At 37.1% G+C, this 17,495-nt stretch overlaps 1 protein-coding gene across 1 annotated transcript in view; it reads right to left on the bottom strand.

Annotated features, from left to right (window-relative positions):
- Positions 1-16,721, bottom strand: part of SNX6 (sorting nexin 6) — a 28,637-nt gene extending 11,916 nt beyond the window's left edge. The window contains exons 1-9 of the mRNA XM_081312698.1: positions 16,644-16,721; positions 16,445-16,492; positions 9,821-9,925; positions 9,095-9,205; positions 6,867-6,988; positions 5,635-5,758; positions 3,674-3,769; positions 1,307-1,412; positions 837-912 (exon numbers count right to left, since the gene is read on the bottom strand). Coding sequence (XP_081168824.1) covers positions 837-912; positions 1,307-1,412; positions 3,674-3,769; positions 5,635-5,758; positions 6,867-6,988; positions 9,095-9,205; positions 9,821-9,925; positions 16,445-16,492; positions 16,644-16,649 — 794 coding nt within the window. The 5' untranslated portion in view covers positions 16,650-16,721. The remainder of the gene's footprint in view (positions 1-836; positions 913-1,306; positions 1,413-3,673; positions 3,770-5,634; positions 5,759-6,866; positions 6,989-9,094; positions 9,206-9,820; positions 9,926-16,444; positions 16,493-16,643) is intronic.
- Between the last annotated feature and the right edge of the window lie 774 nt (positions 16,722-17,495).

The raw sequence follows: 17,495 nt of genomic DNA, 5'->3' as shown, positions 1-17,495 counted from the left end.
ATTTAAGGCATTTGGAAGTTAACAGAAAATAAGAAAATATTATTAATTAGTTGATGTAAGGTGGTGAGAAATAGAATATATTCAAATAGATAAGATGTGTATCCTGAACATTAGATTTTGTGATGAATTGTGATAAAGGGAACTGGGGTTATTTAAAACTTGGAAATTATAAATATTAAATGTTAAATTTAAATATTAATGGGAAACTAAAAATCAGGAAAAACTAATTAGGACATTGATTGTCTATAAAGGTTGAATGTTAAAATAACCAGGATATATGTAAACTAAAAATTATTGATAAAAGTAAGAAAGTTATTTTTATTTAATTGATATAATAAGAAATGTATTAAACATGAGACAGTAAATACTAAGGGGAAAAGAGAGGAAATATTTAATGTAGTAGTTTGAGACTTGTACTAAAGATACTTGTATGTTATTGAATTGTCATTGTCAGCCGCCACATTGCTTTTTAAGTATTTAAATGTAAAATTAGAAAATCAATAAAACTTTAAAAAATAGTATATTACTCTTAATAAACATCTTAATTTTGTTTATTGTATAAGACTTTACAACTTAGCCCTATACCTATCACATATGTAGGAAACTACATAAATTATTTAATGTACAGAAGTAGCATTTTATAAAGTAACATTCTCCAAATGTAAGATCTACTTACAAAATCTGTTCAGAACTATGGCAGGGATTTTCATAAAGCCAAGTGCAAAGTTGAGAGAAAAATAGCTGAAATTACCACATGGTATGCACATCAATTTAAAAATATTCAAAATTATGTGCTATAATTTCTGTAAGTTATGTATCTTTTAAGAGAGACTTACTTGCATATATCTGTGGAGTCCTGTGTTCCCAATGCATATAATGAAGAACCAATTCTATTGTAGTCATCTGCAACATCTGAAAAAGAAAAAAGATGTGGCATTAAATTTATTTTATATTGATTTTCTATGTTAATTACATTTGTGTATGAAGTACACCCACAATTTTAAGAGCAGCCATTTGATTCATATTCCCAGGCATCCCATCTTCTTTAAAGTCACTCCTCTCTTAAATCTCAAAACTTATTTGGAATATATAAACAAAAGTTCAGGCAATATTTGGTTAACATCAGAAAAGTCTGCAAACACAGTTAAAAAAGAATAAAATACAATTTGTCTCTTCCGTATTTGATCTTAGTCCTAATCAAACATTTTTATCACATAAAATGGAATCTACAAACAATATTTTAGAACTTAATGATACTTATCCTAATGCCCCCAAAATACTTTCTAGGCATCAGCAGGAAACTTACTTTTGTGGGATCTTGTCATTTTATCAGACTTGAGAGAGGAATCCTTGACACGGTTATGGTATTCTACAAGGAATGTTCTTTCATGTTCAAAAAAATCATCTACATCCTGCATGCCAAGATAAATCAAAAGTAAGCAGAATAATTTGAAGAGAAGCGATTTACTTTTATTGAACAAGTTAAAATGTAACTGCCTTCAAGATAAAAAAGATCAACTGTAGAAACAGCAGTTACATATCCATAATTACAATGATGCTTGTTAAATTCCCAATTTTACCACTCAAAAAAATGCCCAGAGTAGCATTTTAATATACTGATATTTAAAGTATTTCTATGTCACTAAAGCTCAAATAAAATAACACCAGACACAACAATTCTGGTGAAATGGGATTGTAGAGTTCAAAAACGTTCTCTAACATAACCATTGACAGCTGCAAATTTTCAGCCCATCTGAAGGACACCAAGTTGGGAAAAGCAGAAAAAAATATTTTAATCCACCAAGCTATGTAATATGTAAGTATAGAAAGGAAAGTGATTTGTAATTATATAAATATGAAAATATTTATTCTTTTCTTTGCTTCTCCCAGTTTTACATCTAAAAACTTTGAGAGCAAGAATCCATTTTGTCTTATAGGAATCATGCACCAATTATATGGTATAAGTAGAATACTTCTGAATGACAATGTTTGGAAATGTTCCTACTTGCACAGAAGGTTAGAGGAAATGGTGGAGAGCAACTTTTAATGCAGGGGTCCCCAACCTATGGGCTGCAGCCTGGTACCAGGCTGTGGGCTCTTGGCCAGTGGGCCATGGAAATGGCTGGCCAGGGTGTGCACGTGTGGGCGCGCATTCCTCCCACTCGTGCCTGTGCCCGTTTGCATACGTGCAAGGGTGCAAACGTGGACGCTAGTGCATGTGCGCAGTTTGCGCATGCATGAACAGCCCACTAGCACTGGGGGTGTGTGCGTGGCCCGTTTGCGCATGTGTGAATGGGCGCTAGCCGCCACAGGGTACATGGCCGTTTGCGCATGCACATGGCGCTAGCACATGCGTGAACATGGCTGGTAGTACTGTGCCAGTGGCTGTGGCCCTGTTTGCGTGCATGTGCACGCAGTAATTTGGAAGGTTGGAGAACTGTTTTTAATGTATTAGTACTTTGTGACTTGGGTTGAAACTTAACATTAAGAAAACCAAGATCATGGCATCCGGCCCCCTCAATTCCTGGCAAATAGATGGGGAAGAAATGGAGGTAGTGACAGATTTTATTTTCCTGGGCTCCAAGATCACTGCAGATGGGGACTGTAGCCAAGAAATTAAAAGACGCTTGCTCCTGGGGAGGAAAGCAATTGCAAATCTAGACAGCACACTAAAAAGCAGAGACATCACCCTGTCAACAAAAGTCAAGGCTATGGTCTTCCCAGTTGCAATGTATGGCAGTGAAAGCTGGACCATAAAAAAGGCTGAGCGCCAAAGAATTGAGGCCTTTGAACTATGGTGCTGGAGAAGACTCCTGCGAGTCCCTTGGACTGCAAGGCGATCAAACCGGTCAGTCCTAGAGGAGATCAACCCTGACTGCTCTTTAGAAGGCCAGATCCTGAAGCTAAAACTCAAATACTTTGGACACCTAATGAGAAGGAAGGACTCACTGGAGAAGAGCCTAATGCTGGGAAAGACTGAGGGCAATAGAAGAAGGGGACGACAGAGGATGAGGTGGCTGGATGGAGTCACTGAAGCAGTGTACTCCAGAAGATGGTTGAGGACAGGAAGACCTGGAGCAACGTTGTCCACAGGGTCGCGATGAGTCGGACACGACTTCGCAGCTAACAACAACAACAACTTTGTGACTGAACATACCACTTGGGACAGATTGCCCATAATAAATTTTTAAAATTCTAAGTATTTCCAATGACCTGTCAAAGTTGGAGATCGTTAGACTGAGAATGCCATTTAGCCCATATAATTTAAGCTGCAGATATAAAATGAGAAAATTCTGAAATTATTACTTTGGCAAGCATTTCAAGATTAGATGGATTGATCTCATATGGAAAAATATACGCCTCATCTCTGCAGCAGTCCAAGGGAATGAACAGAATCATCCTGAAATTTCTATATCCAGAAGGACAGAGAGAGCAAGTTTCAATTCATTCAGGAAAGCTAAAAAGATCCAGTGCTACCAGAGGGTTCCTCACCCAAGGTCCCCCAGAAATTTCGAACACTAGATATATTGCAAACCAATGGTGTGTTGGAAAGAGCTACTCTTTGTATACAAGTTGTCTGTAAATTACTTGAGATATATTCCTCTTGCAAATTATTTAAATTCATATCTTTGAACAATACTCAGAAATGGCTTTAAAATTGCTTAAAGATCACCTTTACTCCTGAAACAATGACACCATCAGCAGACTTAACCATGTTTTTAAAAAAGTCTTCAAGCTTCTCTTTCTTATTTTTCCCCCGAACACTCAACTGAAATAGAGAAATGCATACTGTAAGTTTACTTTTTTCAATTCAGGGATATTTTTGTTATTACTTGAAAGCTGCAGATATAAAATGAAACCAGTTTTCACTAAAGATAAACTAGAATGTTGTATCATTTTCATTTCTACCTTTGCACAGTAAAATTTCATTCACTACCCAGTTACTGTGGATTTTGATGTGTTTACTTTCTTATTTATTAGATGCAATACTTTAGAGATAGTTGTATATTTGAATTTCATTTTGACTTTTTAGAAAGCATGTATTCTTCTAGATAGCTGACATATTTCAATGAAAAATATGTATTATGTAAAACATTGTACTTTTTAAAATGCATTACTATAAACTATGGTCTATCTAGTGTAGCTTTCTCCAAAATAAGCATCCAATCACCTATTTGTGGATTCCTAGATTTCTGTAGCAATCATGGAAGGTTGATCATTTTACTCCATGACTAAAAACATACTTCTGGAAATCTCAATAGAGTACAAAGACAACCGCATTCTACTATGACTGTGTACCAACAACTGATAAACAGAAATAGCATACCTCTTATATAATTATATAATTACATCAACTAGCAATTATTAATCTATGTAATCCTATTTTTAGAAACTAGTAGCCATCACCAAATTCAATATCAATTCTCAAATTTTGAATATACATTAGTGAAGCAGCACTTTAGCCTGAATTTATTGCTAATCAATGTTAGTTGATGATCCCCAGTTCTAGAATTTGAGAAATAAAGATGTTATTAACATTCTCTTGATTATGCATATGTTAAACTGCTAACAAGTCTTGCTTTAGAATACATATGCATATAAAACTGCTCCAGTTCTATCATTTGGCTACTGGATTTCTGTAAATGTTCATTAATACATCCCTTGAAATGAGTTCAACAGAAATGTTCATTTCAAATGTGATTTCTCAGTAGGTATTAGAGAGAAGTGTAGTACAACCGATCTAGTCATATCTCATTATTCATGGTATTCTATAAAGTTGCCAAAACACTGAATCAATGAATACTGATTTTCAACTGGGGACATGCACTCTGTGCATGTTCACAACTAAAGTACTGGTTTTGGGGTTTTATGATTTATTTTCATTTTATTTTATGGAATCCCAAATAATGGAAGATCAACTGCATTTCGATTTCTTCATTATCACCCAAAGAGACATTTTCTGTTTTGTCATTTCCGCACAATTATAACTCAAAATCTTTTTATCTGGAAAATACAAAGTTAGAAATTCCCCTCCCTAACAATATCCCATATTTATGCCAACTTTCACTTGCTGTTTTATTACCAGTTCTCCCTATCTGAGAAACCATTTTGGCTCACATTAACTTTGCATTAATATGAAAACACAAATGAATACTACACCCTTCCAATTTCACTGTTAGCAATTCCTCTACTTCCTCCTTGCTATCCTTTACTGGAAAAGCTGTCAATGTTTTATCTCATTTCATCTTTTGCATTTTAACCTCTCAGATTCCTAAGAGAATGGTTCTTATTATTCTTATCAAAGTTTGATCTCTGTAAGGAACATACCCAATCATTTTTAGAACTGGCATATCCTTTTTTTCCCCAAAAAAATTATTGAATGGGACAAGAGGTCTTACTGCAGAGATCATGCTGTTCTTTCTTTATGAAGACTTGTTTTTGGACGCTAATTTTAACCAATGTGTTCACATATTTTAAAAGGAAGAATTTATTTATATACCTTATATTGAATTTTACTTAACAAAAAGCACCTAATTCTAAAATGAATGCAGTACTCTACAATTTTTCAATATTATGAATATATTGTTTTCTGAATAAGCGCAGATGGTTTTTATGATGTATTCCAGTACTCACATCCTGATTGTATTCCAAGAAGACATGGAAATTTAAATCCTTCCTCAAAATGGGATGAGCAGCTACACGGCATAAGAAGACTTCATGCATAGCTACTGTCTTTTTGAAGATTGCCAAGTATTCCCTAAATATGAAAAGTGATATTATTTTGTAAAAGTGTTTCTGCATGAAAAACAATAGATTTCAACAAAATGGTGGTTAGTTGCATTTAATTAAAAGAAAAAAATTAAAATTAAACTAAAGAGGAATTTCAAACAGGCTAATAGAAAGACCACCAGTTCTTTGTAGGGCAGGGGTGTCAAACTGCTGGCCCATGGGCCAGTTGCATCATGCAGAAACCGCGCCAACCCCAGTGCCAGCAATGGTCACGGTACGTCATGACACGTCACATGGCAAGTTTGACACCCATTTTGTAGGGGAAGTAAAGGAGTTTCCTTCTCTTAAATTCTCACTATTCCCTAATAGCTGAGAGTAAACATTCAGAATATCCAACTATTGTTCCTTTACTGACCGAAGGCATTACTCAGCAGAATGAAGTAATTTCTGTCATTTTTCCTTTTTCCAGGACCCCCACAACTCTCTCCTATAAGAGATACCAGGTCAGATTAATGACCAAATATCATTTTCTTCCTTATTCTGACAATGCTGGAAGCTGGTTTAATAGCCCCTAAATTACCTTCATAAATGAAGTACTTAACAGTGAAAGAAGTCAAAAGCAGAATCAATGAAAGAAATGGCACAATACAACTAGCATTAATCTAGCTCAATGGTTGCCTATCAGAGCAGAACTTCTAGAATTCTCAGAAAAGGTTAGACTGACAGGCATTCTGTAAGAAGAAGTCCACGTACCTGGGAAAACAAGCAAGCTGGGAAAGGCAGAGTTAAACTGAAATACAAAGATGCCTTTAAAAGATGCATCAAGCAAGCAAAACAAGTGCTACTAAATTAGCTTAACTACCTTAAAATGACTGTCATAATCATGTATTTTCAGGTATGTAGAAATTAAAAACACATATACATTTCATTTTTCCTGTCATATACAAAATAGGACACTGATCTTTTAGAAGGAAGTAATTTTCTCACTCCATTTTAGGTAGTTTTCAAATTTCAATGTCAAATCTTCCATTATTTTAATGCAGGCAAGATATTCAGCAGTCATAGGCAAATATGTCAATGTGCCTGAAACTTCTAGAAAGATCTGGAGTTGTAAATATAAAAAACTATGTACATACGCTTCTAATTCTTGCTTCATCTTAGTAAATTCTTCCTTAGTCATGGATCCTTCTCCTTCACCAAGCTTCTGCAATTTTTCTCTTGAAGCATCAAAGTCAGGCCTCGGTGGCGCTGGTGGTATCTGACAAATGAGTTGATCAGTTTATTTTTAAATTTTCCAGAGTGAAAACTCTTTGGATAAGCATAAACTGTGTAAGAACACAAACCTCTTGCCTTATACTGTCCACTACATTAAGACAAAGACCAATGTTACTTCAATTTCATTAACAATTTATTTATGCAATCCGCTTCAGCATTGTTTTAAAACACTTCTTTCAAGATAACATGTATTTCCTATTCCAATTATGCTTATAGAATTCATATTATGAAAGAGGCATATTTTAAAATATATGCTGCATCTGTCAAAAATCAGTATGGGGCATTTTAAATCAAAAATTCTTTCAAGCAGTTCTAAATAGCATACAAAAATTAAGTGTGATTACTGGAAAGTTTAAATTAGATTCAAGTGTCTTTAAAAAAAAGTCAATGAAATTTAAACCCTAGCCCAGGGGTAGGCAACCTTGGCTCTTTTATGACTCGTGGACTTCAACTCCCAGAATTCCTAAGGCTGGCTCAGGAATTCTGGGAGTTGAAGTCCACGAGTCATAAAAGAGCCAAGGTTGCCTAACCCTGCCCTAGCCATTCAGTCGTTAATTGGGAATATATAAAATATTAAATGTAGCTAACAATTTGTAATTAACAAAACTTTTTTCTTCATAGTGATCTCACTGAAAATACGCTATAAAATATGTAATATTATCCTCCCAAATAATTAGTGCTACACTGTGCAACAGTGAAAAACTGATCAAAGTACTGGACTCAGGAATATGTGTCATCTTCCTCATTTGGCTTTGATAGTTATCAAGCGTTTATCATTGCAATAGCAGATGTACTTTTATTCTGGGAATTTAATTTTCAAGAAGTAAAAACTCTAATGTCTCTTAGGCAAACTTTCTTACCAATATATCCCCATATCAATCACCCTGAACTATTTGCTTATTGACCAGGTATTACAGCAGTATAATTTATTCTCTTGGTATAAAAAAGAAAGACCACTGAAGTAAATCTGCCTACTACAGCTAAATCAACAAGAAATATTGTTAAAATATTTAGCTGCAGAAATAAAAACAAATGGGTACAATTGAATTTATATTCCAATTAAAAATATACAAATGTGTTGCTAAAAGAATATTCTTATTGTTGATTAACTATTTTAAAGACAAATTTATTTTACTTCTTACAACATTCAATCTCTAATAATTAAGCACAATTCTCTAAGACAGTGATGGCGAACCTTTTAGAGACCAAGTGCCCAAACTGCAACCCAAAACCCACTTATGTATCATCGGGTACTGGGTGGGTTTGGCCAATTGGGTGGGTGTGGCCCATTTGGGTGGGTGTGGCTGCAGTGGTAACGGCAGACTGAGTGGGACTAAAAAGTTCAATCAATTCCAACTTTGCGAGAACTTTTTTTCCCCATGAGAAGTTGAAATTGATTGATTGAACCTTTTTTTAACACGGCGGCAGAGGCCTAAAGCAAAAAGGTTTTATAAAACCCAGCTGAAGGCCTAGGACTGGGGCAAGGGCACACGTGCCCACAGAGAGGGCTCTACATGCCACCTGTGGCACCCATGCCATAGGTTCGCCACCACGGCTCTAAGACTAGAAATCATTCCTATTAGTAGTGCATTCGAAAAGCATGTTGCTTTTCCTTCATATTAAATCATTGCCCTTTTGTTACAGGTAATACATTTCATATTCCTACTTTTACAGTAATTTTATTATATTGAAAACCTGCACACTTCAAAAGTCCATAGCCTAATAATTTTTATGCCTTTTATTGAAGAGCAGTATTTCAGAATCTCTAAATATCTCCTCTCTTAATTGCAGCAATAAATCAACTGGATGCTTCAGTGCAGTTTGTTGTTCTTATTGTTTGTAAATCAGAAGTGAAATATTAAGACACTGAAAGATCCTGGGTTAAGCAGCAAAAAAGGCTGATGCAGCAAGTGGGAAACTAAGTAAGAACTGTGTCCTGGAATTCTTCCAAACATCTGAGTTCATTTTCAGAAGAATAAAGTTTTATGAAACATTCTGTGGTACAAGCCTTCAACAGGAAGTACGGGAGCAACATTTGCTACTGTCAGATCCTCTTCTTACAGTTCTTTGGAAAAAAAATATTACTTACAATGTAGCCTGCATAATCTTCATTCTCAACAAAGGAATCATGAAGCCAGATAAACTCTTCATGTTGTCTGACAACTGAAAATTCATTTTGTTTAAAATTTGGTAAAGAACTCTGCAAAACAAAATAGAATTAATGAAATAATAAGTGCTTTACCTCATGGCAATACAATAATACAAATATCTCTTCAGAGTAAAGTACAGAATAAAGTATACGGTATATACCTCAACCATAACAGATTCAGAAATATGGCATTCAAAGCAAAAAATAATTAAACAACTATGGGGGGGGTGTACATAGAAATCCAAGAGCAGGTTTGATATCCATTCCCTTGCACATAGCATAGTAAATCTTTGTTCATGTATATTACATAGTAAAAGTGTATTATCAACCTAATCTTGCATTAAGACATCAAAATATTATACAGTAAAAATCCATTTTTGGGAATCTCAATGCAACAGACTTCACATGAAATTAACCACATTATACTGCAAATTACATCACGCCAATGACAAAATATGTATGTTAAGCATATTATACCAATAACCATCAACTCAAATATAAGAATGTCTCAGTTTACTGGACTTTTGATTATGTTGGATATAACCAAAGCACCTTCTATAACTGCTTCATTAAAATGAGATCTCACTACATTTAATCTTCACACAATAAGATTTACCTTTTTAAAAAATCAATTATACTATAAATAAAAGCAATGTCAAGGATTACCTTTGTATGAACAGTGAATTTGACTTTGTCCCTTTCACTAAGAGCATCTGAAATGTCCACTTGCAAAGCAGCATCAGTTTGCAGATCTACAGTAACAGCTCTAAGCTAAAAAGGGAAAATTAATTAGTAAGGGATACAAAAGGTTATTAGAATGTATTGGATTTTGATTGTACTTTAGCTTAGAAATAACATTAGACACTATAAAACACTACAGACTAGAGCAGACATGTCAAACTCACGACGTCACGCAATATATAGGAGCCTTTTCCCCATTGCCGGCAATGGAGTGGGTATGGTGGTTTTGTGACGTGTCAAACCCGTGGGCCAGCAGTTTGACACCCCTGGACTAGAGGGAATGACAGCAGTCAGCAACACAAAGCATAAATTTTACTTGTAAATATATGCAGATTTGTTATTGTCATTCCCTCTGATCTGTAGTGATATAAAATTTGAATTCTATAGCAGAGGTTAGGAACCTTTTCCAGCCTAATGGCTCAATTAGCATCAAGGAAGCATACTGGTTGCTACATGTTGGCAATAGAAGATTTCTCCCATTATAAACAACTAATGTTGAAAATTGAAATGCACTAATATACATCAGAGTCAAAGTAACAAACAATTCAAATATTAATTATGCTAAAACTACAATTGTTTACATGAATACAAGTATTTTTGCTTGACATCTAAAGAATATTTGCATACATAGCAGGCAGAAATCCTTTTAAAGGACAGGTCTCATACCTAAAATATAACGTTTGTAAGTTAGGTTAAATATTGCATGTTTGTTTTTATTCTTAAAGATTTGCAGCATATCATTAGATGCTATGAGATTTTAAGTACTAGAACAGGGCCTTTCAACCAGTGGTACGGGTACCACCTGTGGTACATTGGTACCTGGCAGGTGGTACGCGACCATCCTAGAAAAGTGGTAGCAGGGGAGGAGAATGAGCTGAACCGGTGGCAGCACCGCACAAGCCAGAGCGAGAGACAGCTGGATCTGCAGGGCTGTCAGGGCTCAGCGGAAGCGCCAGGATCAGTGCTTCTTCGTGGCTGTCAGGGATCTGCGGAAGTGCCAGGATCAGCGCCAGGCTCCAGCTGGAGCTCGGCACTGATCCTGGTGCTTCTACTGAGCCAGAAGAAGCGACGATCAGCTGGAATGTTGCAGCATTGATTCATATTTATAACGGTCAGTGTCCCAGGGTCATGTGAAGTGACCCAAACCTGCTGCAACCACCCAGCAGACGGGGGTGGGGGGGATGGGAATAAAAACCAAATACCCCCCACCCCATCCCTGCTGCCAATCCTCAACAGAAATGCTCACAACAATGAAAACCTCGGACAGGAGGAAGAACGCCGCCAGGCAGGCAGGCATCTTGCTCGGCTGTGGCTTGAGGGGCACTTTTTCAGTGCCATTGTAACTTCGAACAGTCACTAAGCGAACTGTTGTAAGTCGAGGACTACCTGTACTTCATCACTTTTTTCCCTTTTTTTGTTCATCAACTTTTTGACACCTTGCTAGGCGACTGGTGGTACTCGGATGTTGCCATATCCTAAAAGTGGTACAATGGGTGAAGAGGTTGAAAAGCCCTGTACTAGAATATTAAACACAAAAGAGATACAAATTGGAACATATCTCTTAACTTTAATTTTTCAGTTCTTCCTTTGTAACTTCATTCCTACCATGGAATAAAATAATTCACTAATGCATAAATTCCCAACACATATTTTTAACAGAGTTAGTTAGCTCCCCTACAAAGATGTATTGTTTTTCTAAAACACTAAAATAAATGCAAGTAGTGTTTCATGAGCAACATGTACTTCGTGGGTGTCCACAAGAGACTCTTTCACCTCCCAATTAACTTCTGTTAGAGATTTTGGCACTAATTCTCAGAAAGAACTTGTTGCCTCCAATAACAGAAGTTGCTGCTTCTGCTGTAAGTGTTGCATGATATTTGAAATAGTTTTGGATCACATGTGTGAGTGAAGTCCACAAAAACCTGCAATGACCACAGGGTAATTTTCCTAATTAGCACCAGTTTTCAACAGCTCCTGCTCTTAACTATTGCCACTCTTTCTGTCCTTCCCCTCAAGAGGAAGCATAGATTCAGTTTAAGGATTAATTGTACAGCAAAATATAGGGCTACATTCATATTTAATATTAAAACAATTCAGAGAAATGTAATAAATCATCATCATCGAGTTGGGACCGTGGAGGTCTTGTAGTGACTTCAACCCCCTGCTCAGGCAGGAAACCCTATACCATTTCAGACTGTCTCTTCTTAAAAACTTCCAGTGTTGAAGCATTCACAACTTCTGGAGGCAGGTTGTTCCACTGATTAATTGTTCTAATTGTCAGAAAATTTCTTCTTAGTTAGGACAATTACTCAGTAGAACAACCTGCCTCCAGAAATTGTGAATGCTCCAACACTGGAAGATTTTAAGAAGAGACAGGACAACCATTTGTCTGAAATGGTTTTAAAAGAACTTAAATCACACATTTAAAACACCTGATTTAATTATGAATTATCAGACGTAAGGTTCAAAGGAAAGATTTTTCTTAAATAAAAATGACCTCCAAGCAGCAATGTAAATTTCCTATATTTCTATTACTTGTTTGACACAAAATTAGAGTGTAACTTAAGCTTCTGTTAAAAATCTCTAGAATTAGAATCAGCTTCCTTTTTTCCATTCAAACTTATAGTAAAAGGTCCCAAATTCCTGCAATTTTTAAATAACACGTAAAACTTTGCACTGCATATGTATGCAAATATCTCTATTATCTTGTCCAGGCCTTTCCCTAAGATTTTTTTTCCTTCAAAAATAATGCTACTGCATTAATCAGGCTTGAAGTTTTATACCAGTGTTTCCCAAACCTAGGTAAATTTGCCAGAACTGAGTAAAAGTGATTTTTCTTTGGCTAGCAACACACAACTCCATTACCCATAAGACATTTAAAATGACTTAAAGATTACGGCACTACTTTAAAGATACTAAAATAAATGTTTAAGTCTCCCAAAGTATTCATATTAAGATTAAAAAATGAAATTACAATGGTAATTTGTTGAAATGACATAAGGATTATTCAATTATATTATTTTATAATACTGTTAATTCTCAGTGTACAACTATTCATTCAACATCTGTTTGAGATTATGAGAGTGCTAAAGGAAGGAAGTTACAACTGGTCCTTGAAGTTTGATAAAACTTTCTCATAAGCAGTTTTAGGTAATGAAGGAAAAGGTTTTGGGAAAAAGTTTGCTTACATTACCCAGAAAACAGTTTTCTGATCAAGCAGCCATGTTTTATCTATTATTCTCATTGTGTAACAGTTAGTGCAATGAAATATTTACTTTATAACATTCTAACAAAGCATTTCACAAGGGCATTTGTTTTTGTCAACTGGAGTGATAGTAACATGTTACTATCCATTCTTTAAAAAAAATATTGCTTAGGATCAGCTGGCAAGCAACAGAAAGCACCTCTAAATAGTAGCACTCTGTCTTCAAGAGTATTTAATCAATTGTTGTTCAGATATTGAATATTTTATAACATAGAATAGCAATATGAAAGCCATGCACTGTTTTTGAAAAACATCTCAATGCACATAGGAGAAAGATTATAGTACCCAACTCTTGCACTTATTTTCTACTAACAATAGAAATAAAAATCAGGAAGTTAGAGAGACAAAATGAAGTCTCTTTAAACTACCAAGAGTTGGGATCAGGTTCTCAAAATGAAGGATCAGCTTCTCAAAATTATACCAAATATAATATACAGTAGTACTGTGAATGTAAATTATTTCTATCATTATTTCTAAATATTAAAATTCTTTAATTCAGAGCCTGAGTTACATGCTTCTAGCAGAAAGATTAGATAGCTAAATGCCACCCTTCCTCAATATGGTATTCTTCATATATGATAGATTTCAGTTTCCTGAATTTACAACCAATGATTGGTGAGTATGAATTCTATTTAACAATTCTGAAGGGCATGAAAGTTGAAATAGGTTGGCTCCTACTTTCATCGCATGATTTCCCTATGAAATGCCTTCTGGTAAATTCAGAATTTTCCATCAAATTGCTGAATTGTTCAGGACAAACTGATCTCAGAGCATTTTTACCAAAAAGAACAGCCCTATGGGTTAATCCAAATGTGTAGTTAATTCAGCTGTTTACTCCAACCAGATAAGGCACTACTGCTTATATTATCCAGCAACTAGTATTGAGAAAAATGTAGACACAATATGATTTATTTTGTCAAGTACAATCCTATGCATAATTACACAATTTTACTGAATTCAGATTGTCTTGCTATGGGATACATGCGCATAGAATTACAAACTAATCATCCATTGGTTCAAGCCACTTTAAAATAGTCCAACCTCATCGAAGCATATAGAGCAGGTGTGTCAAACTTGCAATGTCACATGACGTGTCATGACGTGTCCTGACGTATCACAACTTTTTTTACATTGCCAGCAATGGGGTGGATGCTGTTTCAGCATGACACATTCGGCCGTGGGCCGGCAGTTTGACACCCAATATGGAGAATAGATTACTATCTATATCATAACTATCTAATTGGAAAAACTTTTGTACTTCGGGACTAATTACTCTATTTTAGTGGAAGATATATTTTAAACCATATATTAAATTCTATAAATATTTAAATCCCTATTTAGAAATCACATAAACATCTCTGCTATGCCTTTGCAAGTAAAAATTCTAATGTTATCTAATAGAGAACTTGAGATCAATCCACAATCTTCTCCAAAGCACAGTATTACCTTAATTGCTCTAGGCTTAATAGAAAACAGGAGAAAATAACCAACTAGACAATGTGATGTTTCCATTCCATAGATGTATTCACTTTTAAATTTCTAGTATTACTTTTTCTAAGAATTAAATTTAAATCCATTATTTGGAGCCTATATAAAAGGAATGGCCTAATTTACACTGAATTAGTTTTAAAAAGTTAAATACAATTTATTTTCTCCTTCAAAAAAAGCTCTCATCATTTCAGAATTATAATTTAGGACAGACTATCATTTTCATGTAGTGCTTTCACAACAATTGGGAATCAGGAATTCAGGCTAATGTACTGCCAATCACCTGAAATCCACTAATATATCTAATTTCTGCACTTCTGAAAAACTGAATTTTATAACAAATGGAGAGAATTAAGAATTATCACTGTAAGGAGTCCATTTTTGCTTAGCTCATTATTCTATGGCAAAATTCACCTTAACTAGTTTATAGTTTAGTTCTACTTGATATTTCTTTCTATAATTTTCTCTTTATATATAAAGTTTCTAAAATATTTGACTATCACTGTTTCTCTGGCTCTTGCAATGAACACCACACAATATATCCTTATAACTCTCTAAGTCAAATAAGCTTGTAAGCCGCCCTGAGTCTTCGGAGAAGGGCGGGATATAAATGGAATTAAAAAATAAAAAATAAATAACACTTAGCATGGTAGCTATAGGAGTCTAACCAAGATATAACTCTGAAATCATAATTAAATAGTCCAACTGGTCTGGAGAAGCAATAGCTTTCACCTAATATAATTTGCAAGATTATTGCAAGGATAAAATGGGAAAGAACACAGTATGTATTATTTTAATTCTTTGAATTCCCCTTTGGGAAATTAAGGAGTTATGCTAAGGCTATAGCTAAACTACTGTTTAAACCAAAAACCAGGGTACACAAATGGCTAAACCAAAATCAAACAAATTGCATTACGCCTTAGGCTAATTATGAACCAAACCCATCAAGTTAAGTATCTTTTGCTTTAGCATGTTATGGGAAGATATTTACTCTAGTCTCTTAACTGTGGTCTGTGATGGAAACTAGTCAAGGAGAGAAGCAACCTAGAACTAAGGAGAAACTTCCTGACAGTTAGAACAATTAACCAGTGGAACAACCTGCCTCCAGAAGCGGTGAATGCTCCAACACTGGAAGTTTTTAAGAAGAGACTGGACAGCCATTTGCCTGAAATGGTATAAGGTTTCCTGCCTGAGCAGGGGGTTGGACTAGATGACCTCCAAGGTCCCTTCCAGCTTATTATTATTATTGTTATTATTTCTGGTAAATTACATGAGCTTATTTCACGAAACCGGCTAAAAACAAATGAAATCGCTATTGCTCTTTTGAATTACACACACATTTACACTCTCACAGCAAACCATAATCCGAAAGGAAACGAGTATTCCGGTTGCCCTTGACGTAATTACAGCTTTTCTCGATACGGTGGTTATTAATTTTTTAGTCCCGACTTTACAAACCTTAAAAGAAAACTCCCTAAGAACTGGCACAAGCAGCCAGGGATTATTGACAAAAGCAAAGCTGGGGCAAAAGAAGCGACCGCGGCCCGTTCCCGGTTCCGCGAGACGAGGCTGCCCAGGAAAAGGCCCTCCTCTCCCTTCCCACCCCCACCCCCCACTCCGGCCTCGGCAGCCCCGCAGCTCCGAAGGGGGTCAGTGGCGGGAAACCCCCCCTCCCCGCCGACCCATCCGCCCCCCCACCCCCCCACCCCCCGCGGCTAAATGAAACTGCCCGCGACCAGGTGGGGACAACCTCCTCCCCCCCCTCCCCCACCACTATCTGCAAAGGCAGCACTTACTCCTCGGTCCTCCTCGGAGAGGAAATCTGGGCCGTCGTCCGAGCCTTCCTGTCCCCAGCAAGGGCGGTGGCGAAGCACGAGGCGGGGGGGGGGGTCGGAGGCATCCCCCGAAAGGAAAGGGAAGAGAGAAGAAAGCGAGACAGAGGTTAGTGGCGTGGCGAGCCGGCCAGCCCTCGCCCTCAGCTCCCCGAGCACCTACCATCATGGCTGCTCCCAGCCCCCTTCCTTCGGCCTGGCGAGCGCCGGCCTAACCCACCAGTCGACCCGCCCAGGGCGAAGGGGGCGGGATTAAAGGCGACTCCAGAAGATGGCGAGGGCGGGCCTTCGGTGCGAGCCTTACAGCTGCGGCGCCTTTCCTGGGGCTGGGCTGGGCTGGTTCGGAAACCGGGTGGGGAAAAGCTTGCTTGTTAAGCTGAGGGGCGTTCGCGTTTTATGAATCGGCGGCGTTGCGGCTTTGTATTTGCCAGGAGTTGGAACTGCAAATTTCTGGAAGCTCCAAGAAGTGGTTGCAACAAACGAGACCCCGGGGGAGCCTCCCCTCCCCCCCCCCAGGGCAAATGACCATTTCCTCTACTTTAACACGGAGCTTTGGAGATGATCCGGAAAGGGGCTGCGGTCTTTCAGTAAGCTCGGGTGTGAACACGAGTGTTGCTGGATGTGCTGTGGAGGCTCGGGAGCGCGGAGGCGGCGACAAGGGATGGGGAAAAAAAACACTGCCGCAGCTACTTCGTTCCGACGCCGCTGTATCCTCTTAATGGTTCTTTCAAGGAAATGCCCGTTTCAGACACACGTTACAGCTCTAAGCCCGAATTGTGCGTTTAAATCATGTGTTTAAATCGAAGCACAACCCTTGAAAATTGGTATAATCAAATTATTGGGCTTGCTTCAGAAAAAAAATAGCCGGCGGGGGTTTCGTGAAGAGGAGTAGACGGCTTCATTGCAGGAGTAGCTTTACTCAACCCAAACAAATAGTATGCTTAGGATAGAGCAGCGGTAGGCAACCTCGGCTCTTTTATGACTCATGGACTTCAACTCCCAGAATTCCTGAGTC

This window comes from Vipera berus (assembly GCF_964194415.1).
Source record: "Vipera berus genome assembly, chromosome: 1".
Classification (NCBI taxonomy): domain Eukaryota; kingdom Metazoa; phylum Chordata; class Lepidosauria; order Squamata; family Viperidae; genus Vipera; species Vipera berus.
The sequence above is the reverse complement of the archived record's forward strand: the minus strand, read 5'-3'. Positions and strand labels throughout refer to the sequence as shown.